The sequence below is a fragment of the Chrysemys picta genome, unplaced genomic scaffold, assembly GCF_011386835.1.
Source record: "Chrysemys picta bellii isolate R12L10 unplaced genomic scaffold, ASM1138683v2 scaf447, whole genome shotgun sequence".
Lineage (NCBI taxonomy): Eukaryota > Metazoa > Chordata > Testudines > Emydidae > Chrysemys > Chrysemys picta.
The window spans coordinates 9,914-36,802 of NW_027053154.1; the positions used below are offsets into that span (position 1 = coordinate 9,914).

General features: G+C 52.9%; 1 protein-coding gene across 1 annotated transcript; it reads left to right on the top strand.

Annotated features, from left to right (window-relative positions):
• The first annotated feature begins 66 nt into the window (after positions 1–66).
• On the top strand, positions 67–25,748 carry LOC135978792 (maestro heat-like repeat-containing protein family member 7). The gene is made up of 14 exons (XM_065579567.1): positions 67–114; positions 1,518–1,641; positions 2,264–2,350; positions 4,603–4,707; positions 5,883–6,012; positions 9,745–9,851; positions 10,987–11,136; positions 12,425–12,579; positions 12,951–13,086; positions 18,687–18,850; positions 18,958–19,095; positions 20,512–20,626; positions 22,490–22,630; positions 24,839–25,748. The coding sequence occupies exons 1-14, from the start codon at positions 74–76 to the stop codon at positions 25,034–25,036; spliced, it is 1,791 nt and encodes a 596-aa protein (XP_065435639.1). The 5' UTR covers positions 67–73; the 3' UTR covers positions 25,037–25,748.
• The last annotated feature ends 1,141 nt before the right edge of the window (positions 25,749–26,889 follow it).

Genomic DNA, 26,889 nt, shown 5'->3' on the forward strand with positions numbered 1-26,889 from the left:
GCCTGGCTGGCATTTCCCCACATTGTCTCCCCAGGAGATGCTTCAGCACGAGTCCATCGACTCCCTGACCGACATGGTGCGTCAGCAAGCGATGCTCACCATCATGGAGATGAGGTACCCAGCCTGCCCGGCCCAGCCAGTGCTGTGTGCAGCCAGACACGCCAGCCTCTTGGCATGGCCAGTTCTCCAGGGCATTCCCCCCTCTGCTCCTCCCCCATCTTCTGATTCCGCCGGGCACGTGGCAGCAGGTGATGGTGCTGGTGCATGTGGGCTGGCACCAGTGGGTAGATGGTGGAGGATTCTTCGGTGCCTGGCGACCTCTCCACGTGGCCTTAGGAAGATGTGGGGGAGGGAGTGAGGGGGTTAGGACTGGTCCCCTCTGGGACCCCGCAGGAGATGGCTCTGGGGGGAGAGGGGCAGTTGGGTGCTGCTGGAGGGGAGTGACCGGAGTCACTGCCAGCTGTGCCAGCTGCGTCACACCGGCAGCTCAGCGACCCCCTGTGGCTGAGAAGTTGGGCAGGCCGAGCCCTGGCCCATGGCACTGCCTGTGCCATGGGGGGCTCTCTCTCAGCGCCGCTGGTGCCCTGCTCTGAGCTTCCCAGAAGCCTGCCCATCAGGCGTCCGGAGGTGGCAGATGCTGCGGGCTGGAGCTGGGCTCTCGCTGGTGGCTCAATAGGTTCCCCAGGAATGGGAGGGGGAGGCAGGGCAGGCGCTGGAGCGGCTCTCCCCACTGGGCACTGGCTTCCTGACAGCGGGGCAGGCGACGGCATTGGCCACGATCCCGTCTCTGCTGGGGCGGAGGGGGGGGGATTTGCGTCAGCAGTGGGCGTAGCTGCCACCTGCCACGAGGGGCGTGGCTCTGTCCTGCAGGGGGCAAGTAGTCACCTGGTACCTCATTGCATGTGCTGGGGCCATGCTCTGGCAGTGGGGGTGAAGAGGTTAATGCTGTCTGGGCTGTCTCCACCTTCCTCCCCCCCTGCACACAGCTGGGTGCCCTGTCCAGCAGGCTGAGAGCCCTGGGCAAGGGGCAGGGCTTGGATCCCTGCCTGGATTCTGCCCTGCTGCGGGCTGATGCAGCATCTCTCTGCTGGCCTGGACTGTGCAGCCGCAGTGCAGACAGCTGTGGTGGAAGAGTCTCTTTGCCCCCAGCGGGACAGGACTGGCAGGCTCCTTTGCACTGTGGCCACTTGGTTCAGAGGCACTTTGGTGCCAGCAGGCTCTAGTCTCCCGTCCGTGCCGTTTGTGGGATGTCATTTCTCGGTGAAGCGCAGTGCTCTCTGCCCCAGCTGGTGAGTCCTGGTGGGGTCACAGCAGACAGCTGCAGACTGCACTAAGTCCCTGCCTGTTGGTATGAGAGAAGGCAGCACCAGCTCCCTCCACCGCCCCCTGACCTGTTCTCGTCTGCCACCCACCAGTTGGAGCCCCCTCAGGTGTTTCCATGTCCTGGGAGCCTGACGCCAACATTAGCGCGTCAGTCCCGCCTCAGCCCTCCAATCCGCACGTGTTTCTTCTCTTAGCAGAGTGAAGCCACCGCTGCAGGACCTGGAACGATCCAGCCTGCTCACAGCCTGCTTCTCCAGCGTCTTCTCCCTGCCTCCAGCAGAGACCATGCAGGGCGAGGAGGCTGCTCTCTACACCAAGGTAAGCCCCAAACCGGCCACGCAGAGCCACCCGAAACCAAGTGGGAATCCTGCCGGTCGCTCGTGTACCTGTCCCCTGGGTAACCTGGCACTGGCACATGAGTATAATAATCACAGCTCCTCGGCAGGACTTCAGCTCAGGACCTGCAGCACCAAAGCACAGGCCCCACCACTGCAGATAAAGGAGTAACTCCCTCATAGGGTAGCAGTAGTAGGCATTTCTCCTTCACATGCACCGACAATTAGTGGGGAACAGACACTCCCTTCACAAGCACATTCATCCCCAGTGCGTGGCGGGGGGCACAGGCCTGTGATTGGCTGCTTCAGACGCACACAGGCCAGAGGAACCGAAGCTTGGCTGGAAATCTCCCCTCCAAATGTGCAGTCCTTTCTGACTCTTCCAGTGGGTTAGACTCCATGCAGTGGCCTTTCTGGGGACAGCAAAGGCAGGTGGTGTCCTGTTGCCAGGAGTTTGCAGTAGGTCCCCTGTGGGTACAAGTGAGTGGGTGAGCTGGAATACCAGGTGCTGCCGTGGCCTGGGGGGTGTCACATGCCAGGGCCTTGGTTCATCTCCTGGCTGGGTAACGCCACTTGCTCTGGTGTCTCCTCTGCTCTGCACACAGACTCTGAGAGCCATGGATCAGATGCTGACGGCCTTGGCGTGTGAGAATCAGGAGCCCAGACTTCTGGTGGTGGAGAAGATCTTGGAGGTCTGGAGGCGTGGGGGCAGGAAGGGGACTAGTCCTGTAGCTGGGGTGGGGCTCAGGGACCAAGACTCCATTTAATCACAAGCATGGGACACTCCCCCTCCTCTTCCCCTCCCCCCCTGGTGCCTTTGGCTCCTCAAAGTACGTTCTATACAAAGGTTCTTGGGCTGGAGGGCCAAGTGCCCCCGCTATATCTGAAAAACGTCTGCACGGGGTGGGGGTGGAGGAGTGCAGGATCTGTCGTGTTTTCCACTGAGCCCCCATCTGACCCTGGCATTCATTTGTGTTCACCATGGGCCCCACCAACCTGGCCAGAGCCCAGAGCGAGATTCCCCCAACGTTCTAGTTCTGGGGCCACAGGAAGTAGATTCTGTGGGTGGTTTGTGCTCCAAAAAGAGGGAAATGTCCTTGACAGAGATTCGGTCTCCTCGATTCCAGAGCCTGGGAAGAGGGAACACAGAAGTGCAGGGCTGGAAGGGATCTCAAGAGGTCATCTACTCCACCCCCTGCACTGAGGCAGGGCCAAGCATTCCTAGACCGTCCCTGATGAGTGTTTGTCCAGCCTGTTTTTTAAAACCTCCGTGATGGGGAGTCCACCACTTCCCTAGGTCACCTGTTCCAGTGCTTAGCCACCCTTAGACTTTTTCCTAATATTTAACCTAAATCTCCCTTGCTGCAGATTAAGCCCATTACTTCTTGTCCTACCTTCAGGGGACATGGAGAATAATTTGTCACCATCCTCTGTATAACAGCCCTTAACGTATTTGAAGACTGTTACCAGGTGCCCCCTCCGTCTTCTCAAGACGAAAATGCCCAGTTTGTTCAACCTTTCTTCACAGGTCAGGTTTTCTAAACCGCTGAGCACTTTTGTCGCTGTCCTCTGGACTGGCCCCAGTTTGTTCACATCTTTCTTAAAGCGTGGTGCCCAGAACTGGACACAGTGCTACAAGCTAATACACCTCAGAATGACATTTCCCTTTTTCACAACAGCATCACACTGTTGATTCCTATTCAGTGTGAGACCCATGATAACCCCCAGATCCTTTTCTGCAGTACTGCCACCTAGCCAGTTATCCCTCACTTTGTTTTTATGCATTTGATTTTTCCTTCCTAAGTGCGTTACGTCACATTTGTTTTGACTGAATTTCATCTTGTTGACTTGAGACCAACTCTCCAATTTAGCAAGCTCATTTTGAATTCTAATCTGTCCTCCAAAGTGCTTGCAACCCTTCCCAGTTTGGTGTCATCTGCAAACTTTACAAGCATACTCTCCTCTCCGTTAACCAAGTTCTTAATGAAAATATTGACTAGTACTGGACCCAGGCACACCCCTGGGGAACCCCACTTGAGACACCCTTCCACTTTGCCAGCGAGTCAGTGATAACTCCTCTTTGAGTATGGTCTTTCCATCAGTTGTGCACCCACTTTATAGTAATCTCATCTGGATCATACTGGCTTAGTTGGCTTCTGAGAATGTCTTGTGGAACTGTGTCAAAAGCCTTACTAAACTTCATATACATCATCATATACTGCCTCCTTCCATCCACTAGGCAAGTAACCCTGTCAAAGAAGGAAATTAGCTTTGTTTGGCATGGTTTGTTCTGGACAAATCCATGGTGCTCTTCCTTATCACCCTATTATCTCCTCTAGCTTCTTACAAACTGTTTAATAAGTTGTTCAGTATCTTTCTGGGTACCAAAGTTAGGCTGACAGGTCTATAATTCCTTGAGGCCTCCTCGTTCCCCTTTTTGAAGATAGGTTCTGTGTCTGCCCTTCTCCAGTCCTCTGGGACCTCAGCCCTCCTAACGGTTCAGAGATTGCTTTGCCTAGCTCCATCTAGGGTGAATATCATGTGGCTCTGCCAGCTTGAATTCATCTAACTGTCCTAAATTGTCTTTTACCTGTTCTCTCCCGAGTCTGGCCTGTATTCCTTCCCCCTCGTTGTTAATATTGTGTTAAGCATCTAGTTGCCATTAACCTTTTTAGTGAAAACTGAAGCAAAAAAGGCATTAAACACCTTGGCTTTGTCTGTGTCATCCATTATTTGCTCTCCTTCCCTGCTGAGTAGTGGCCCCTCACTTTCCTTTGTCTTTCTCTTGCTCCGAATGCATTTATAGAGCTGCTTCTGATTGTCTTTTATGTCCCTTGCCAGTTAGAACTCATTTTTGCCTTCAGCTTTCTGATCTTCTCCCTATGTGCTTGTGCTATTTTTTGGTACTTCTCCTCAGCAATTTGTCCCAATTTGTTTCTCTCAGGCCCTGCTCCCCTGGACCGCATCCAAGGAGGTGCATGGGCGGCTGAGGGCAGTGGAAAGGATCACCTGCCTGATGAAATTCATGGCTTGTCAACCTGAATGCAAGGTGAGCAGCCTGTGACCCTGGCCGCCTCCTAACTGCACTGAGCAGCCTCGCGGTGCAGCGCTCCCTGGCAGGGAAAACCCGGGCCTAGAATAGTGACTCAGCAAGATCCTCGGTAGGAGTCCAATCTACCGAGCACTGATGTCGATGGGTCTGTCCTCTGACTCCAGTGGGCTTTGGGTCGAGCCCCATAATTCTGTCTCCAAGGACTCTCCCCGCTGTTCCCCTAGCACCAAAGTCTGCTCCACAGGGTCAGTGCATTTACACAGGATGGCCCTGAGAGCAGCCTCTGAACCCAGGTGTCTGTTCACCCCCTTTGTCAGTTGCCTGTGGGATGCTTTGGCATCAGCTCCTGCCAGGCTGCCAGAAGAACGCCCCCTGCTCTGGGTGCTCAGGGCCATTTAGCTGCTCCAGCTGCTCCATCCCCCCTGTGTCAAGGCCTCCCCTTCGGCAGCTGGAGGGGGGCGTTTGGATGATGTGCCCCCAGAGGCTGAACAGAAGGAGGGAGGTGGGAGGGGACACACCGAAAGGGATGGGAGGGACCAAAGGAGCCAGAGCACTGGGGAGTGGGTGTGGGGAGGCTGTGCAGACCCCTGGAGAGGAGGGCAAGGGGTTTGGTGCGAGGTGGGGAAGAGCAGGGAGCCAGCGCAGGTGCTGCAGGAGGGGCAAGGGAAGGTCTGGCAGGAGGGGGAGATGAGAGGACAAGGCTGCAGTAGAGAGCCGGCGGGAGAGAGCCGGCAGGCTGGGGATGGCGCAGGAAGGGAGGACTCTGGGGAACTCCAGGATGGAGTGAGAGAGGCGGGATGCAGAGCAGAGGAGTCCAAGGTGACCCCAAGCTCCTGGGCCTGAGGTCAATGGAGGGTGGGGGGTGGGAGAAGGGGCTGGGATTAGGCGCTTGCCCTTGAGATGGAGACTGGACGTTAGTTCATTCGTTACCCGGGTCCCCACTCGGGAGCAAGGTTTGCTGACTTTGCTGACCAGATTTCCCCGTCCCTGCTGAGCTTTCCTCAGCCCCTGGTGATGGGCCCCACGGCTCCTCCTGCTCTCCTTGTCCCCAGTCTCTCTGCACTGGGCTCTGCCTCCCCCAGTTCTAACCCATTGCTAGGGCAATGCCAGGGGGACACGCTGCGCTAGGCCTGCAGGGGCGAGTGACTCCCTTTGCGCCCTCTCTCCATCAGGAAGCGGAGGAGTTCAGAGTCCTGGGCCAGCTGGTGGCGTGTGTCACTCTGTGCCATCCGGAGCAGGAGATCTGCCGATCGTCTATGGAGGCATTTTACCACCTCTACTCCTTCATGCTGCAGCTAAAATGTAAGAGCCATGGAGACCCTTGTCCTTCCTAAATACACTAACATGGGGTTTCCAAACATGGAAAACATATTTCTTGAACACTTCTGCCTTTTCTGCAACCTTTTAAAGAGTCTCCATCTAGTAATGAGCCTACACCACTGCTAAGATTTCTTTTGTTCCTAAATCACTTTTTAAAAAAAACCTCCTTATTATCCTTAGTCCTGCAAGCCATGGAGTTTCCCCTGATGTCTTTAGCTTCCCCTATCTATATGCTACTCTTCATAACTCACATAAGAATGGACATACTGACTCAGACCAATGGTTCATCTAGCCCAGTATTGTGTCTTCTGATAGTGGCCAGTACCTCATGCTTCAGAGGGAATGAACTGAACAGGGAAATTTTGAGTGATCCATCCCCTGACATCTAGTCCCAGCTTCTGGTAGTCAGAGGTTTAGGGACATGCAGAGTATGGGTTTGCATGCCCTGATTATCTTGAACCCAATTATACTTTTAGCCTTCACAACATCCCACGGCAACAATTTCCACAGGTTGCCTGTGCATTGTGTGCAGAGATACCTTCTTCTCTTCGTTTTTAACTTGCTGCCTATTCATTTCATAAAGTGACCCGTAGTTCTCGTGTTATGTGCAGGGGTAAATAACACTTTCCTATTCACTTTCTTCACACCAGTCATGATTTTATAGACCTCTATCATATCCCCCGTTAGTCATCTCTTATCTAAACTAAATGGTCCCAGGTCTATACTACAGACCTATATTGTTATAACGACATTGCTCAGGGGTGTGAAAAATCCACACCCCTGTCGCAGGAGCACCTCTCCCACTGACCTAGCTAGCGCCTCTCCGGGAGGTGGATTAAGAGCTTGTTGGCATAGGAACATCTTCACTTAAATGCTACAGCGCCAGTGCAGCTACGGCGTGTGCTGTACCCAACCAAAAGAGTGAGAACTCTGTTATTCTCCGACAGGCGATACAGTGTTTGAAGTGTAGACTTGCCCCCAGTCTTTTTCATCCTTCCTCATATGGAAGCTGTTCCATCCCCCTAATCATTTTTGTCGCCCTTCTCTGCACCTTTTACAATTCTGGTATATCTGTTTTGAGATGGGGCGACCAGAACTGCACGCAGTATTCAAGGTGTGGGCGCACCATGGATTTATATAGAGACATTATGATATTTTTCTGTTTTATTATCTATCCCTTTCCTAATGGTTCCCAACATTCTGTTTGCTTTTTTAACTGCCACTGCACGTTGAGTGGATGTTTTCAGAGAACTATTTACGATGACTCCAAAATCTCTTTCTGCATCCGAAGAAGTGGGCTGTAGTCCACAAAAGCTTATGCTCTAATAAATTTGTTAGTCTCTAAGGTGCCACAAGTACTCCTGTTCTTCTTTTTGCGGATACAGACTAACACGGCTGCTACTCTGAAACCTTTCTTGAGTGGTAATTTAAACCCCATAATTTTGTATATATAGTTGGGATATGATTTCCAATGTGCATTACTTTGCATTTATCAACATTGAATTTCATCTGCCATTTTGTTGTCCAGTCCCCCAGTTTTGTGACATCCCTTTGTAGCTCTTCGCAGTCTGCTTTGGATTTAACGATCTTGAGTCATTTTGTATCATCTGCAAATTTTGCCACCTCACTGGTTACCCCTTTTTCTGGATCATTTATGACTATGTTGAACTACACTGGTCTCAACACAGATCCTTGGGGGGGACCCTGCTGTTTACCTCTCAGCACTGTGAAAACTGACCATTTATTCCTGTCCTTTGCTTCCTATCTTTTAACCACTGACCCATGAGAGAACCTTCCCTCTTATCCCATGACATCTTCCTTTGGTTAAGAGCCTTTGGTGAGGGACCCTGTCAAAGGAGTCCAAGGACACTATATCTACTGGATCACCCTTCTCCACATTCTTGTTGACCCCTTCAAAGAATTCTAGTAGATTGGTGAAGCATGATTTCCTTTTACAAAAGCCATGTTGACTCTGCCCCAACAAATTGTGTTCACCGACGTGTCTGATAATTCTGTTCTTTCCTATAGTTTCAACAATTTGCCTGGTACTGAAGTCAGGCTTACCAGGGATCACATCTGGAGACTTTTTTAAAATTCACTGTCACATTAGCTATCTCATACAGAGGCCGATTTAAACGCTAGGTTACATACCACAGGGCACATAAGTCTGTCTGGATGTCTCGTGAGAGCTGCAACCTTTGCACCAGGCAGGCAATTTACCATGTGGTTCTCCCAGCCATCACAAACCAAACTGCTTATATGTTTATTGATTGAATCCCCCATTATTATTACCAGGCTTTTCTTTGTAACTGGGGTTCCTACCTCAATTTGAGAGGACATCATGACTTCATCTGGAAGGTGGGTCCCAACTATGGGATCGTCTCCCTCTGCTCTAGCTCGATGTTCTCCTTCCCCGAAACTTTCACCCTCCTCAGCAGCACAGAGGCTGTCAGACTGGGGGTGGGACCACTCTACTGTGTCCCTAAAAGTCTCCTCTATGTACCTCGCTGTCTTCCTTGGCTCCACCAGTTCAGCCCCTCTGGCCTCCTGGTCTCCGAGGGCCAGTAGCTCCTTGGGCCAAATGCCCACATATGCTACCTGCCCATAGGGCTGGTAATCATACATGCTGCATTCAGTGCAATCAACTGGCGAGCCCCATGCTGCTGCTGCCCTTCTGCCTGGTTTATTTTTACTCTTCCAGGGGGGTTAGTTTGTTTAGTTTTGTTTCTGGGGAGGGGGTTATTGGCCTGAGTTTACAGTATGGTTGTTAGATGTACTTGTCTCTCACACACCCTCTCTAAACTTTCTTGCAAAACTCCCATTTGCTAACCGAACATCTGATTTATATTGCCTGCTGTCTGTTTCCCCTCCCTGGCTCAGCCTCAATGATGGTGGCTGTCAAGGCTGCTTCCCCACTCTGAACTTTAGGGTACAAATGTGGGGGCCTGCATGAAAACTTCTAAGCTTAACTACCAGCTTAGGTCTGGTCCGCTGCCACCATCCCAAAGCTAATTCCCTTCCCTGGATAGCCTTGAGAGACCTTCACCAATTCCCTGGTGAATACAGATCCAAACCCCTTGGATCTTAAAACAAGGAGAAATTAACCATTCCCCTCCTTCCTCCCACCAACTCCTGGTGGATCAAGATCCAAACCCCTTGGATCTTAAAACAAGGAAAAATCAATCAGGTTCTTAAAAAGAAATTAATTACCTTTTTAATTAAAGAAAAAAGGTAAAAATCATCTCCGTAAAATCAGTATGGAAAATAACTTTACAGGGTAATCAAACTTAAAGAGCTCAGAGGACCTCCCTCTAGCCTCAGGTTCAAAGCATAGCAATAAAGATAAACACTCTAGTAAAAGGTACATTTACAAGTTGAGAAAACAAAGTAAAACTAAGACGCCTTGCCTGGCTTTTTACTTACAAGTTTGAAATATGAGAGACTTGTTTAGAAAGATGGGGAGAACCTGGATTGATGTCTGGTCCCTCTCAGTCCCAAGAGCGAACGAACTCCCAAACAAAGAGCACAAACAAAAGCCTTCCCCCCGCCAAGATTTGAAAGTATCTTGTCCCCTTATTGGTCCTTTGGGTCAGATGCCAGCCAGGTTACCTGAGCTTCTTAACCCTTTACAGGGAAAAGGATTTTGGAGGCTCTGGCCAGGAGGGATTTTATAGTACTGTACACAGGTCAGCTGTTACACCCTTCCCTTTATAGCTATGACACTGGCGAACAGTGAAGAGCATCGGCAGCTCCTCAAGGACAAGCAAATCCTGTACGGCTCCTGGGACACCTTGTTCACCAACACCAGCGATATCACATGGGTAAGTACAGTCAGTGCTTCACGGGATTGTTGTGCGCAGAGTTATCAGGAGTCAGAAATTAACACCCTAGGAGTCGGGGGAAGGGACAGACCCAGGCGTGTGACTGAGCCCATTCATCTGGGCCAGAGCCCTGCCTATGGCCCACTCTACCTCATAGAATCATAGACCTCAGGAGATCATCTAATCCAACGCCCTGCTCAAAGCAGGACCAACCCCAACTAAATCATCACAGCCAGGTCTTTGTCAAGCCGGGCCTTAAAAACCTCTAAGGATGGAGATTCCACCACCTCCCCAGATAACCCATTCCAGTGCTTCACCCACCCTCCTAGTGAAATCATTTTTCCTAATATCCAACCTAGACCTTCCCCACTGCAACTTGAGACCATTACTCCTTGTTCTCTCATCTGCCACCACTGAGAACAGCCTAGCTCCATCCTCTTTGGAACCCCCCACCCCCTGCAGGTAGTTGAAGGCTGCTGTCAAATCCCCCCTCACTCTTCTCTTCTGCAGACTAAATAAGCCTAGTTCCCTCAGTCTCTCCTCATAAGTCATGTGCCCCAGGCCCCTAATCATTTTCGTTGCCCTCTGCTGGACTCTCTCCGATTTGTCCACATCCTTTCTCTTGTGGGGGGCCCAAAACTGGATGCAATACTCCGGATGTGAACTCACCAGTGCCGAATAGAGGGGAATAATCACTTCCCTCAATCTGCTGGCAATGCTTCTACTAATGCAGCCCAATATGCCTCCCTACATGCCACATCCCAAGATGCACTGGGGCTCATCCAAACCTGATCCCAGCTCCTTGTCAGGCGTGGTGGGAGCTTCCCCAGAGATTAATGCAACAAAAGGCATCATTGCATCTGTGCACCAGTGCCAGCCCCTGCTGAGAACTAGAGAGTGTATCCGTGCTGTGCAGTATTGTGCCCCCGTGGACTGCCCGGCTGGCCTCTGCCATGCACGGCAGTTCCTGATTGCTGACTGGATACTGTGCTGCCCAGGTGCAGTAACCCAGCCCTGTCCCGGCAGAGTGGGGTTTGTTTGCCTGCACTCCTGGCTGGGCCAGTCCTGGCTGCTCGGCCACTGACTGGAACCGCGCTGGGCAGCAAAAATGGTTTCACTGGCGGGTTTGTTTCAGATGTTTGGGAAGTACTTCAACGGATCCGAGCGCATGGACTTCCTCTGCACTGCTATTGATAGCATGAAAGACACCAGCGTCCATGACTCGGTGGTGGCCAGGCACATGCTGCATGAGATCCTGATGGTCCCCGGCCCAAGGCTGGAGAGGGTAAGAGCTGCAGTGAGAACACCCTGCTGGGGGAGCCCATCCGTGGGAGACTCTAGGTGTTATTGGGGGGCAGGTCTCTGGCTTGTGCAATGTGGGGGGGAGAGGGGGTCAGTCTAGGTCAGGGGTCTCAAACACACGGCGCATGGGCCACATGCGGCCCGCGAGGTAATTTTCTGCAGCCCGCGAGCCCCTCGCAGCCCCCGCTCCTGCCCTCCCCCAGCGTTTACCTAGAGCGGCTCTGGCCCGACGTGCACTGGGGCAGGGCAGACTCCCTGCCTGCCTGCCCTGCCCCCGCGCCGTGCCGGGAACATGGGGAAGAGGGGGCACATTGCTGTGTGTGTTGATGTTGCTTCAGGCACCGCCCCCAGCAGCTCCCATTGCCCGCGTTTCCCCATTCCCGGCCAATGGGAGATGCTGGGGGCGGTGCCTGAAGCAACAGCAATACATACATCGCGGAGCAGCGCGGGGGCGGGGCAGGGCAGGCCAGAGCCCGCCCCCCGAACTCCTCCTGCAGCCGAACGCCCTGCCCTGAGGCCCTTGCCGCATCCTGCACCCTGACCCCCTGCCACAGCCCTCCTGCACCCCAACCCACTGCCCTGAGCCCCCGCCGCACCCTGACCCCCTGCCCTGAGCCCCTGTCGCACCCCACACCCCTCCTGCACCCCAACCCCCTTCCCTGAGCCGCCTGACGCACCTTGCACTCCTCCTGCACCCCAATCCACTGCCCTGAGCCCCCTGCTGCACCCCTCTTGCACCCCAATCCCCTGCCCTGACTCCCTGCAGCACCCCTCACCCTTCCTGCACCCCACACCCCAACTCCCTGCCCTGAGCCCCTGCCACACCCCACACCCCTCCTGCACCCCCTGGGGGCAGGGAGGGGGCGGAGTTGGGGTGGGGATTTCGGGGAAGGGGTTGGAATGGGGGCAGGGAAGGGGTGGGAAGAGGCGGGGCAGGGGTGGGGCCTCATGGAAGGGGTGGAGTGGGGGTGGGGCAGAGGGCGGCGGGGGGGAGGTGTCAGTAATGCGGCCCTCGGGCCAATGTACTAGTCCTCATGTGGCCCTTGTGGTCATTTGAGTTTGAGACCCCTGGTCTAGGTGATCACCATGGCCGCTTGTGGCCTTGGAGTCTATGAATCGATAGGCTGGGAACTGGTCCTGTGCTCTAGGTCTGGGGCTGGCAAAGAGGATCTGGGAGGGCAGATGGCTTTCAGGTGCAGCAGGTCCCTGGCACCCCAGATCAATAGCAGTGCGAGGAAGCCGAGGCCCCCATCTCCTCATTTCCCTTCCAGGTGTCGGAGGCTGTGATGAGCATTTACAAGAACCTGGACTCCATCAGCGAGCCGCTGTCCCGGAAGGAGCTGTTCATGACCCTTCTCGTGCTGGGCAACCAGTACAGCGAGGAGGTGGTCAGAACCCTGCTGGGCTGCTCGCTGTCATGTGACAGGTACGGGGCTGGGGCTGCCGTCGCTTGCGCTCCGGGTCCCCCGGACTGGTCCCGCTGCCAGGGACAGGGGAGTGCAGAACCTTCCAGAGATCTCCTTCTCCCTGCAGAGCTGCTGCTTCTCCTGGAGGGTTTTGCAGGCTGGCTTGCCCTGGAGACAGGCCAGCCTGCAAAACCCTGTATGGCATCCCTCAGCCTCCCCTGGGGCTGACACTCAGACCCGGTCCCCAGGCAGCCTGCACCAGCAGCAGTGGGAGGGCAACAAAGAGCTGGCTGGTGCAAGGAGTCCCAGCAGGGTGCCGGTGCCGGGGGGGGCGTGGTGCAGGAGGCTGGCGGGGCTCTGACCAAGTGCCGTTGGCTCTCTCCCTTTGCAGCGTTGCTGCGGAGATGTGGCGGATGCTGGCATCCCACTGCCAGAGCATAGAAAAGGTCCTAAAAGAGCTGCTCAACACGCTGCGGGAACAGCCGCTGCACCACCATCATGTCTCTCAGAGAGAGGCCCCCTTGGCTGTAAGTATCAGCCCCTGCAGCAAGGGAAGGAGCGCCGTGTGTCCCCATCACTGCCTGAGGGTGTCTCTCAGTCTCCCACTGGGTATAGTCATTGGGCCGAAGAGAGAGAGCGTGACTCTAGCCAGTGCTATAGTCGAGCCGGAACACGCCGAAACGCTCTCCTGGTGCTATTCAGCAGCACTCCTAGAACCACAGGGTGAGAAGGGATCGCAGGGTCAGCTCGTCCAGCCCCCTGCCACGAGGCAGGACTTGTTGTGTCTAACCCACCCCAGACAGATGGCTCCAGCCTCCTTCTGAAAACCTCCAGCGAAGGAGTTTCCACAAGCTCCCTAGGCGTCTGTCCCATCGTCCTACTCTTCTTACCGTTAGGAAGCTTTTCCTGAGGTTTAATCTACATCTGCTGTGCTGTAGTTTGACCCCATCGCCTCTTGTCCTGCCCTCTGTGGAAAGAGAGAACAACTTTTCTCCATCTTTTTTTTATGGCAGCCTTCCAAGTATCTGAAGACCGTTATCAAGTCCCCCCTTAATCTCCTCTTTTCCAAACTAAACATAGCCAGTTCCTTCAGCCTTTGCTCGTATGGCTTGTGTTCCGTCCCTCTGATCATCTTTGTTACTCGCCTCTGGATCCATTACAGTTTCTCCACATCCTTTCTAGACATTGGTGACGAAAACTGGACACTGTCCTCCAGCTGAGGCCTAACCAGTGCTGAGTAGAGCGGTACTATCGCCTCCCATAACTTGCATGCTATACCTCTGTTAATGCAACCTAAAATTGCATTTGCTTTTTTTGCAACAGCATCGCATTGCTGACTCATGCTGAGGTTGTGATCGACCACAGCTCCCAGATCCTTCTCAGAAGTGCCACGGCCAAGCTGGTTATCCCCCATTCTGTATCTGTGCATTTGATTTTTCTTCTCTAAATGTAGCACCTCACATTTGTCTTTGGTGAATTTCATTTTGTTGTCTATAGCCCGGTCCTCCAATTTACCATGATCCCTCGTAATTTTAGCTCTTTCCTCTAAAGTATTGGTGACTCCTCCTAGCTTTGTGTCATCTGCAAACTTGACCAGTTTGCTCTCTCTATCTACATCCAGGTCATTAATAAAGATGTGAAACAACACCAGACAACAATATTGTAATCGAGCCAGAACGCACATAGTAGGCAAGCTAAATGACATGATTCACATCTCCGGCACAACTGTCTGTTACAGCCAGCAGTCCTCTGATGCAGTGAAAAGAGCATTAGGAAATTCTTCTCTTCCTAACTACTTCTTTGAGAAGGCTAAAGGTGCTGACGAAGACAGTAGCAGCCGTGCTTCGACTGCAGACACAAACACAAAAACAGAGCTCTTCCTGTAATGGAGTTCACTGAGGTGGCTATTGCAGTGAGAACGAACTGTGAAGATTACCCTTCAACAGCCAAAGACCAGCTGGCATGAATTCTGGTTAGTGGATGCTGAAGAAGAGGGATTATCCTTGGTTGGTCTGCCATGATGGTAAGCTTGGATGCCTTAACGGTAGCAAAGTTTCATCAGGGTCTCTCCATAGCAGTAGGGTGGTGGTAGTTTTCTGTTTCTCCTTATGGACCTAGCTGAGAGTCCAGATTAACATCTCTGCCAATGAAGATAAAGGAACACAAAGATTCAACTGCAGGTAGCTTTACAGCTTTCAACAGAAGCAGAAACCTCAACTTTTGAAGATGAAGTGGTTAACATGACAAAATCAGAACTTGACACAACTGTGCAGGTAAAGCGAATGGCATATTACATTGCTAAACATGGCAGACCCTACTCGGATCGTCCCGATTTAACTGAATTCCACATACTGCATGGTGTAGATATTGGTATCGGTCTGTGTTCACAATTCAGTGCTACAGACATGCTAGACCCTATCTCATCTGCAATGCACCGAAAGCCTTGCAAATGACGAATGTGCGCTCAGATGCCGGAGAGTGACGGAAAGATAGCCATGTCTGTTGATGAATCAACTACTCTGAGCAATGAATCAACAGTTAGAATCTATTTAAAATGTGACACTTTGAAGGATGATTATCCTCACGTCATGTTTCTTGATCTGATTGCACTTCCACGTCAGACGGCTTCAGGCACTGTAGATTGTGAGCTGAAATGCCTCAATAAATCGAATTCTGATTACAATTACTCTTGTAGTATTTGCGAGTGGTGGTGCTAGTGTTATGCTTCGGAAGAACTCTGGCGTAGCGAGCTGTATTGTGAAGAAGTACCCAAATGTTCTAGCGAGGTAGTGTGTGAATCACAGGTTGGATTTGGCAGCTGCTGAAACGTTAAGTGAAGTAAGAGCTGTAAATCACTTGGAATTCTTTGACAAACTGTATACGCTTTACTGCCGGTCACCTGAAACCAAGAAAGAACAAGAAGAAGGTGTGAGTATCAGCAGAGGGAAAATTACTTTTTGTAGTGACCCATTATTCTTAGATAAAGTGAAAAGGAGGTAGGGCAGCTGTGCAACCGATTTGGAATAGTCAATGCCTAGCGTGACTTTCTTGACTATACTGGTCAGCTGAAACCTCTGTTCAGCTCCACGCGTGTGATTTCATGCAGCACGGCTGAGTGTGAGCGTGGATTTAGCCACATGACTATGATTGTGAATGGCAAATGTAGCAAGCGGCTTATTCCGCATATGTCATTGCTCATGTTTAGCAAGCTCCGTGGCCCTTCATGTTCCATGTGGCATCCTCTCAGCTGTGCCAGAACTTGGCTCAGACATCCTTGTTCTCCCTCTGATTCACAGACACATAAATTACAAGATGGAGAAAGACACTTTGTGGAAATACTTGTAGAAATTAGATAAATGCATTACAGCAGGCCTTTGCTACTTCAGCCCCTGTTATGCCTTGATGTATTTTGTGTTACTTGTGTAACCTACTAGCTAGTTTCAATTTAAAATAAACTTTTATTATTTCCGCCAGATAGAGTAATGTCTATAGTGCAGCAGCATGATTTATTTTGTATTTTCATTAGCCTATAGGCTAAAGTAAAAAGAAAACGTGCTACGCATTCATTGGGTTTTTCTCACTGTACTGTCTAGATTTAGATCTTTTACATAGTGTGCTGTGTACACATTAATGGCATTTCAGCATAATGATTTCAACAGTTAAAATGAATTGAATAGCTACTATAGGTGTGTGTGTGTGTGTGTGTGTGTGTGTGTGTGTGTGCGTGCGTGTATACCAGAGGTCGGCAACGTTTGGCACGCGGCTCGCCAGGGTAAGCACCCTGGCGGGCCGGGCCAGTTTATTTACCTGCTGACGCGGCGCGGGCGAGGGATGTGCTGGCCGCGGTTTCTCGCCGCCCCCATTGGCCCGGGATGGCGAACCGCAGCGAGTGGGGGCCGCAATCGGCCAAACCTGCTGCGTCAGCAGGTAAATAAACTTGCCTGGCCTGCCAGGGTGCTTACCCTGGCGAGCCGCGTGCCAAATGTTGCCCACCCCTGTGTACACAATTAAAAAAAAGAAAATCCAATACCTTGTTATTTTGGACAGCCAGCCTGTCTCCAGCCATGCCTGGTTTAGCCAAGTATTACTGTACCAGAAATTCAGTAGACAAATAAAATGTGAATTTGTATAATTTATGTTTATGAAAATCAATATTTTAGTGGCATTCCAGTACCTTCCGATTTTGGACTACACCACTGTCTCTAGCCGAGTGGTTAGGGCACCCAACTGGGAGACCCGGGGTCTAAACTCTGCTCCAATGACTATTTAAGTGTTCCCAAGTAGAGATAGATACCGAATTCCCTTTGGGGGTGGGGCTTAGGCCACACCCCTCTCCTCAGCATTTCCTATTGGCTGGTTTAGGCAGCTCCCCACTCTTAGCTTCATAGATTTCAAGACCAGAAGGGACCTCTGTGATCATCTAGTCAGATCCCCTGCATGACACAGGCCAGAGAACTGCCCCCAGATCATTCCTAGAGCAGGTCTTTGAAGAAAAACATCCCATCGTGATTCAAAAATGGTCAGTGATGGAGAATCTATCACCACCCTGGGTAAATTGTTCCAATGATTAATTACTCTCACTGTGACGTGTATGCCTTATTTCCAATCTGAATGTCTACCTTCAACTTCCAGCCACTGGATCATGTTAGACCTTTCTCTGCTAGACTGAAAAGCCAATTACTAAATATTTGTTCCCCAGGGAAATACCTATAGACAGTAATCAAGTCATCCCTCAACCTTCTCTTTGTTAAGCTGAATAGATCGAGCTTCTTGAGTCTCTCACTGTGTAGGGTGACCAGATTTTATAGGGACAGTCCTGATTTTAGGGTCTTTTTCTTATATAGGCTCCTATTACCCCCCAACCCCCGTCCTGATTTTTCACACTTGCTGTCTGGTCACCCTATCACTATAAGACAGGTTTCTAATCCTTTAATCATTCTCACGACTTTTCTCTGAACCCTCTGCAATTTATCAACATTCTTCTTGCATTGTGGGCACTGGAACAGGACCCAGGATCCCAGCAGTGGGTCACACCAGTGCCAGATACTCCCACTCGAGATTCTTCTGTTTATTTATCCCAGGATCACATGAGCTCTTTTGGCCACAGCGCCACACTGGGAGCTCCTGTTCAGCTGATTATCCACCAGGACTCCCAGGCCCTTTTCAGAGTCTCTGCTTCCCAGGAGAGAATCCCCCGTCCTGTTCCTAGATGTATTCATTTACAATGAGCCATAGTAAAACACATACTGTTTGATTGCCCCCCAGTTTACCAAGCGATTCAGATCGCTCTGTATCAGTGACTTGTCCTCTTCATTATTTACCACTCACCCAATTCTTGTGTCAGCTGCAAATTTTATCAGTGATGATTTTATGTTTTCTTCCAGGTCATTGATAAAAATGTTAAATCGCGTAGGGCCAAGACCCAATCCCTGCGGGGACCACACTGGAAACACACCAGTGCAATGCTGATTCCCAGTTTACAATTACATTTTGAGACCTGTCAGCCAGTTTATAACCAATTCATGTGTGCCACGTTACTTTTGTATCCTTCTAGGATTCCGATCAAACTGGAGTGCGGCGCCAACTCAAGCGCCTTACAGAAGTCTACATACATTATGCCAATGCTATTTCCTTTCTCTACCAAACTTGTAATCTCATCGAAAAACAGATCGCAATTATCTTGGCGGGAAATATTTTCCATACACCCATGTTGATTTGCATTAATTAAATTATCTTCTTTAATTCTTTATTAATTTAATCTTGTACCAGCCGCTCCATTATCTTGCCTGGGATCGATGTCAGGCTGACAGGCCTGAAATTACCCAGGCCATCCCGTTTACCCTCTTTAACAATTGGCCCAACTGACTCTCCCTCTGGAGCGTATATGGAGCCTGGGCACTTAACTCAGGGCTGTGAGTCCACTGGGCAGCAGGGCACATGAAGCTAGGCATGGCAACGCTGAGCCGAAGTCCCTTCTGTGGTTCTAGCCAAGGTCACACAGGCTAGGAATTGAATCCAGCATCCCAGGCCTTAGCCCCCAGCCCACCCCTCCTCTCTAGGTGCCTCGGGGGAGCGTGGGAAGGGCGAAGGCCCTGCAGTGACATCTGTCTCCTGTTCTTGGCTGCAGGCCACCAGAGCCCTGTACGAGATCTTCAAGGAGCAGAACTGCAGGCAGCAGGTGAAGGAGCTCTTCCCTCAGCTCTCCATCGCCCTGCTATTCCAGATCACATACATAGTGGAGCTGTCCATGCATAACCAGGAGGACACGCCCGCACCCCTCAGCCCTGTCAGGTACCACCAGCCCGACACCCCACCTCGGTTCTGAACCGTCGCCCGCAGGCACGCGGCAGGGCCTGGCCTGGGCTCGCTCAGTAACAAGAGGCTCGCTCTGCATGCAGGTGTGCGGTGGATGCCATGCAAGCCTTGCTCCAATGTGCTGGCTACAGGGACCAGACCACGTTCATCCACAAGCAGGGTGGCTGGGGCATGCTCGTGAACGCCGACATGCACCACAAAGGCGTCTTGGTGCTTGCCCGGTGAGTGTCTTGTCCCTGGGGCTGCTGCCCAGAACTGACCGCAGTAGCATCTCCCGTCCCTGGGCCCAGGACACGGCCACATCGCCTTCCCCGCTGGGTGAGACGCGGCTCCCAATCGCCTGCGTGGAAGAGGCCACAGCCTCTGTGCCGTTGGCCGAGGGGTCAGTCGGCTACTTCTCCACCCTGCGCTGCCTGGCGTAAACCGCTTCCTGCGTGGCTCTGGCAGGCGTGGCTGGGCAAAGACAGCCTCCGTCATGTCTGTCTGCAGCGTTGGTGTAGCCCTGTCAGGCCCAGCACATGAGAGAGACAAGGTGGGGGAGGGAATATCTTTGGCTGGCCCAGCATCTGTGTGTGAGAGAGAGACGCTAACACAGAAAGCTCTAACACTTGTCTTAGACCAATCTAAGATATTCCCTAACCCACCTTCTGTCTCTCATCACCCAATATCTGGGCACATGAGAAAGGCCACCGAGCCCACCGACGCCCTTCTTTGTCTGCAGTTCTCTTGCAGCCTATCACGGAGTCCCTGGGCAATGCTCTGGAACTGCTCCCCACAAAGCCAGTCAGGACTTTGGGGAGCCTCCTCTCCCTCGGAGCAGACTGTCTTCAGGGCAAGAAGCTCACACGGCTTCACCTTCCTGGGTCTCTCCTTGGAGCATTCAGCATATGCCCCTCCGTGCGCTTCCCACAGCGAGTCCCCCCAGGTGGGGTCCTGAGGAAGCCAGAGGATCCTGCATGCACCCCCACTTCGCAGTCAGACGTGACTCTTAGCCAGCCAGTAAAACAGAGGTTTATTAGATGACAGGAACACAGTCTAAAACAGAGCTTGTAGGTACAGCAAACGGGACCCCTCAGCCGGGTCCATTCTGGGACCCAGCGAGGCAGACAACTCCGTCCGCACTCACTTCCCGTCCCCAGCCAGCTCCCAACTGAAACCCCCCTCCAGCCCCTCCTTTCTGGCCTTTGTCTCTTTCCTGGGCCAGGAGGTCACCTGATCTTTATTCACCTTTAGCTATCCCCTTGCAAGGGGGGAAGGGCCCTGGCCATTTGTTGCTAGGAGACAGATTGTCAGCCATTTATGCACACTGGAGACTTAAGAAATGCATAGGGGAAACTGAGGCACCCACACAGTATTCAGAGGAGACATTAAGAACGGTCCCACTTGGTCACACAGCCCAGCGCTGCGTGCTCAGAGCTTGGCCTCGTGGAAGGGCTCCCTGTAGAGTGATTAAGGGTCTGGGTCTCTAGCAGTTAGGCTGCTGGGCATTTTAAGCCAGCAGGAACTTGTCCATGCCAGCTGCACGTGACTAGTCACCCGGGATCCCCTGTCCTGTGGCACTGGTCTGGTTAGATTTGTAAATGGAGAACCAGTCCTTGCCCACCTCAATGATGTGGTGTTTGTGTTTCCCATGCCAGGGCCATGGTTTCGGTCAGTTTCCAGGAGCGTTGCTGGATTTTCCAGGAGCTGATGGCCATCCTCAACTGCAGGGATGATAGGCGGTACATCCCGGCCATGGCGTTCTTCATTCAGGTGAGCCTCACCGGCGGGTGAGGGTCGTGAGAACAGCCCTAGCCCAGCGGTGACTGTGGCATGGGACTGACCTATGGCCAGGGGCGGCAGGTTTGTAGAAATGTTGGTGGTGACCAGCAGAGCCCGCCCCTCCAAACTGCCTCCCACCTGTCTAAGTCTCTGGGAGGGAGTTTGGGCGGGGGGAGGAGGTCTGGGGTACAGGCACTGGGCTGGGGTAGGGGATTGGGGTGCAGGAGGGGTGAGAGGTTGGGCCCTGGGAGGGAGTTTGGGTGGGGGAAGGGGCCTGCGGTGCAGGCTCTGGGATGGAGTTTGGGTGCTGGGTGCAGGCTCCAGGCTGGGGCAGAAGGTGGGGGTGCAGGAAGGGGTGAGGGGTGCAGGCTCTGGGAGGAGTTTGGGGGCAGGAGGGGGTGTGGAGGGAGGGGGTACAGGCTCTGGGAGGGAGTTTGGGGGCCGGAGTGGGGTGTGGGAAAGGGGTGGGGCTGCAGGCTCTGGGAGGAGTTGGGAGGGTGCGGCGCTTACCTGGGGCTCCTAGGCAGGGCGGGCCTGGGGGCCTCCGTGTGCTGCTACCCCCAGGCACTGCCCGCGCAGCTTCCTACTGGCTGCAGGGGCGCTTGGGGTGGGTGTGACGCAGTAGGGAGCGGGGTGGATTGACCTGGATATGTCGGTTAGTTTTACTGGACTGTCTGCATGGGGGATGGGAGAGCAGGGGATGACTTTAGGTGAGGGACAGTACCTGAGCCTGTTAACCTGAGCCAGGAAGGGGGGTGGGGCAAGTCGACACCTTTGCCCTGGAAACTGGACAAAGGGAGAGGGGGAGAGAAGGAGGAGGAGAGAGCCTGCAGGAGGGGTTTTGGTTTCAGTTTTGGGCTGGGTGGGAAGAGGCAGGGAACCCCAAGTCTGGGGTCTAAGATCCTTGCCCCCCAGAGGGACCTGGCTGAAGGGGTCCTGGTTGTACTTACAAGCCCTGCTTGGGACTGTGTTCCTGTCATCTAATAAACCTTCTGTTTTACTGGCTGGTGAGAGTCACGGTGAATCACAGGAAGTGGGGAGTGCGGGGCCCTGACTCCCCCACACTCCGTGACAGTGGGACACAGACCCACCCCACTCAGGGGCCGCAGGGAGGGGCCGGCAGCCATGTGGAGCAAGCAGGCAGGAAGCCGCTCAGCTCCGCTGCACTGCGGGTGGTAAGTGGGGGCCCCGGGCTCTTTTAAATGGCCCGGGAGACGTGGGGGCAGAAGGCGGGGCCGAGGCCCATGGTGCCCAGGCACCGGGGGCCCATAGAACTCGCCGCCCATGCCTATGGCCAGGAGAGGAGTAGGTGGCTCTGGGGGTGGGTGGGTGACCAGGGGCAGGGAAAGCTCCTAAAGCCCTAGGGGTGGAGTCACTGACTCTGGACATTGTTACCGGCCCCAGCTGGTGTTGCGGGGCTGGAGCAAAGCCCAGGGTCGGGTGTCTCTTGTTCCCCAAGGCTCAGCTCCATAGAATGGTCCCTTGTGTGACCTCGGCCCTGAAGCCCCCTCTGACGTCCGTATGCCATGCGCAGGCCGGGCCCATCCACGGCCAATTCACCTGCCCCCGTAGACCGGGCGGCCCTTTGGAACACAAGGCTGCAGCCCCCTCCCTCCCTGCTCCGCATGCAGCTGAGCCTTAGTGAGGGAGCAGGGTAGGCCTTGATCTCGGCTGGAGCCTCGAGGGCCCGTTGCGCTAGCAGCGTTTCAGTGGGGCACACACGGTGACCAATCGCGATGCCCGGCGTACAGCGCATGCTGTGCCCGTGACAGGTGGAGCTAAGGGCCCCTTGGCAGAGATGAGTCGTGAGGGTCCAGCCCCGTTCTCTAGCTTGTTTCGCTGTTGGTGTGTTAGCTCCTCCAGTGCCCTGACCTTGGCAATAAGCAGGAAGACGCCATCCTGGACCAGTTGAGTGGGCAGCTGAGAGACCCCAACACTGTGGTGCGCTGGCTGGCGCTCAAAGGCCTCCTGAACCTGTCCCTGTGCCCAGAGAAGGTGAGAGGGGAGGAGGGCTGGGGGATAAACCCAGAACCGCAGGGAGCTGCTGCAGGGCTGGGGTCATTGAAACCTTCCATGGGGACATGGCCCTGGCCTCGAGTCAGGAGCCCTGGCTTCTATTCCTGGCTCTGTCACTGACCTGCTTGGTGACCTTGGGCAAGTCTCCAAGCCTGGCTCCTGCGGGGTGTGTCTCTGGGTGTGTGCAGTACCTGACACTGCCGGGCCTGATTGTGTCTGGGGTCTCTGTGATCCAAAGAACCCTAGCACTAGATTAGCAGCAGAGCTGTGGACTCTAGACCCCAGGGAATGCTGGCGACACCAGTGATCAGGGACGCCCAGACAGAGCCATTTCGCTTCAATTAGGAACCATTTTTCCCTACAAATCCCCTTTTAAAGCCTCATAGGTTTTAACTGTTGATGTCACAGCTCTGTCCCGCAGCACTTGCTCCTCTGAAGAGCTCTACAGGGGCCTTTTGCTGCTAAGATCTCATAACAAGTTTGATACACACAGTATAGTGAAGGCAGAGAAAACCCTTGGGGCTTAAATACACAGATCTGGCAGCCTGGTCAAGAGGAGACAATCTGAAGGCAACTCTCACTAATGATAATTTACTTACCTTGAGAATAGCGGGTCAGTCCGGTTTATTAAACCCGGACTACGATTCGATCAGACGTGGAGAGGGCGTGACTGTCATTCTTTGTCATACACCATTCCCATCGTTCCACGCGCCTCAGCCTGGTTTTCACTTGCTTGTGGTTCATTTTTTCTTCCGGAACCGGTTAGCCTGTATTTGACACATTTTTTCCCTGATGCCGGTTGAGATTTTCATAGATTCATAGATTCTAGGACTGGAAGGGACCTCGAGAGGTCATCGAGTCCAGTCCCCTGCCCGCATGGCAGGACCAAATATTGCCTAGACCATCCCTGATAGACAGTTATCTAACTACTCTTAAATACCTCCAGAGATGGAGATTCCACAACCTCCCTGGGCAATTTATTCCAGTGTTTAACCACCCTGACAGTTAGGAATTTTTTCCTAATGTCCAACCTAAACCTCCCTTGCTGCAGTTTAAGCCCATTGCTTCTTGTTCTATCCTTAGAGACTAAGGTGAACAAGTTTTCTCCCTCCTCCTTATGACACCCTTTTAGATACCTGAAAACTGCTATCATGTCCCCTCTCAGTCTTCTCTTTTTCAAACTAAACAAACACAATTCTTTCAGCCTTCCTTCATAGGTCATGTTCTCAAGCTCTTCTCTGGACCCTCTCCAAAAATGTTTTGTGGGGCTGTCTTTGAAAGGTTCAAAAACCAAATACAGAAATGATTGAATCTGGCTTTTAGTAACAGACCAACCCTAGAACTCGTGTGCAAAATTGGCTCCCTCCTCTAGGCTGGGCTGTAAGGACAGGGACTCGGGAGAACCCAGGTTCGGTTCCTGGCTCTTCCAGACTCCCTGGGTGACCCTGGGCAAGTCATGTAGCCTCTCTGTGCCTGAGTTCCATGTCTGTACAATGGGGATAGAAATCCTTCCTTTGTGTGCCTAGCCTGTAAGCTCTAGGGCAGGGGACGTCTCTTACTGTGCCTGGAAATCCCCCAGCACAAGCCCTGATTGCAGATAGGCCCTCGAGGTGCTATTTGAACCCCTATAACAATAATAGACTTGATTTATTTGGGGTCAATGTGTTGTGCAGAGAACTTTCCACAGATGATACCCGCTAATAAATACCATCCCCTGAGATCTGGGGTACAAGGAAGCAGCTGCTTATATTGCAGGTAGCCGGGCCTGCTGCCCGTGATCCTAGCTGGCTGTGCAAAGGCTTTGAGGTTCTAACATGTCACCTGGAGGCAGGGGCACTGGAAGACTTTTTATAGTGGAGGTGCTGCACCCCACCTTACCCCTGCCCACACCCCCTGCTACCCCTACAGCTGGGCTCAGGAGCAGGGCCATGGCTCCAGGAGCCGGGGGCGGGGGAGGTGGATGGAGCAAGGGGACCGAGGCTGGGGCCACAGATGGGGGTTGGCGCAGGGCTGGCAGCTGGGACCCTGTGAGCGGGGCCAGGAGCAGAGCCCCGTGTAAAACCTGGGAGTGCTGCAGCACCCCCTTAGTTCCCATGCTTCTGTCTGCAGGGGAGGTGGACGTTGTTTTGGAAATGGCTTGTGGGTCACTGGAGGGTGTTTTGTAAAGCAGCTCCTCATTTCACGCAGGTGGGGAAACTCCAGCGTCTGCTGCCAGAGGTCCTGGAGCAACTACAGGAGGTAGACAGGGACATCATCGCCGAGGCCATCACCGTGCTGAAAAACATCCTTGCCAGCATGGACAGGCAGAGCGCCAGCCGCGCGGCTGTGCAAGTGGCTGCGAAACTCCTGCCTTTCATTGATGATGTAAGGCCTGGTGGCCCATAGGAGACCGTTCAAACTGCGGACCTGTGAATGGGGGCTGGCGGGTGGGCTAGCAGGGCCTGTGTATGGTCCTAGCCAGAAAAAGGATTGTTGTAAATGATGTGAGCCCATTCCCGCCTTCCTCTGCTACCTCACTCTCCTTCAGAGCGTATGGCAGAAAGGATGGGAACCCTTGTGTCCTGCAGGCCTGCTGACAAGGATCAGGGCAGCCTGGGGACAAGGCTCCCCTTGTGGAAGGACATGCATTCCTGAGTCTGCATGCAGTGAGGGGGCCTCTGCAGCACAGGGTGCTGCAATGCTCTTGCTGGCTTCCAGGGTGACAAGTGATGGTACCCTGGTGAAAATCCTGCCCCTCCTCTCCCTGGCCAGGAATCCCACAGCTGGCCTGGGAGCTCCATAAGGAAACGGCTCCGTTTGTAGGTTCTGCAGCTACCACCCTTTCCTCTCCCCTTCGTTCTCATGGCAGCGCAGCATCAAAGGAGGGCCTAGTTCTCCCCAGGCCTTTCATAACCACAAACTAGCCCCCGCCGACACGTTCACCAGACTGATGTCCAGTCCCCCACTGGATGGTGAGATCCAGCAAGTGGGCAGGAGAAAGGGGCCCATCCATTACTGCCTTCTAGGGGTAACCCCCAGTGGGGGCTCCTGGAGCGTCCACCCACCTCCCCAGCTTTCACAACACTAAATACTACCCTCAGCCCTGCCGAACTTTGCTGGGACCTGCCGCTCTTTATTTAGTAGTGGCACAGGCCCGGCTCAAGCTGTTCCCAGGGTCTCCTGGACCCCAGCTGCAGGATCTCGCCCTGGTGCGAGCCCTTTAAACCAAACCCCTCTCGGGCCCGGGGGGAACAGAACAGGTTCTTTATGGGGGGGGTGTTAAATCCAAATAGCGTTAATGAACACAACGCCCATCACCAGGGAAAGGCAAATAGGCCTCAACAACTGGAGGGAAGACCAGCGAGGTGCCAATTCAACATCTGCCTATGCCCACTGCAGTGCAGCTCTGATGCCCCCAGACCGCTCCCATAAGTTTTGTGCAGAGCCTGCCCGGCTGCTCTGAGCTGACACCGGGGGCAGGAGCAGCTGGCTAGTAAGATTAACATGGGATGGAGTCTAGCAAACAAGCCAGGCTACCTGTGTAATGGCATGTTACCCTGTATGATACTGTTCGACTACTAGGTGATGCTCTGTAAAATACCTTATTTCAATGAACCTCAGCTGTATCCAGCAGAGCATTAACGGTTCTTATGATGAACCCATCTGCAGTGCTCAACTTTTGCCAGGGCTTAGCCCTGGCACCTCTGGGCTTGCTGCATCAGTTATGATTGTAAAAAAATTGCTTGAGCCCCAGCACCTCTTTCATTACAAATTAAGCACTGTCCATCTGGTGTGTGTAAACAAGCTCTGTAGGCAGTACATATCTGGTGCAGAACATGATATGGTGTCAGGAGTAAACTAAGAACAGAAACCAAAGGAAAACAGCAACACAGATTGCAGACAGAAGGAACAGCAACGAAGTTTGCAGGACCTCATCAACATGCCCCACTCTGATTCCCCAGAGAACGTCACCTTTCATAACCCTTCACAATGGACAGACTGGAAACAATGTTTGGCACGATTTTGCATTGCAAACAAGCTGCACAAAGGAACTGGGGATATACAGGTATTGACTTTAATTTAGGCTATGGAGAAGCACGCAGAGCATATCTTTACCTCCTTTGACTTTACTGAAGACCATCACAAAGACAACTATGCAAGGGTTGTGGTTAAGATTGATGCACACTTTATAACCGAGGGAAATGTGGTTTATTAAAGAGCATGTTTTCAGCAAAGAATTCAAGAACCAGGGGAAAATG

Excerpts from the sequence above, each read along its gene's own strand:
- LOC135978792 (XM_065579567.1), top strand. The coding sequence starts at position 74 with ATGGTGCGTCAGCAAGCGATGCTCACCATCATGGAGATGAG. Across the intron at positions 13,087-18,686 it reads AGAGAGAGGCCCCCTTGGCT|GCCACCAGAGCCCTGTACGA; the intron begins GTAAGTATCAGC and ends TCTTGGCTGCAG. Across the intron at positions 18,851-18,957 it reads GCACCCCTCAGCCCTGTCAG|GTGTGCGGTGGATGCCATGC; the intron begins GTACCACCAGCC and ends CTCTGCATGCAG.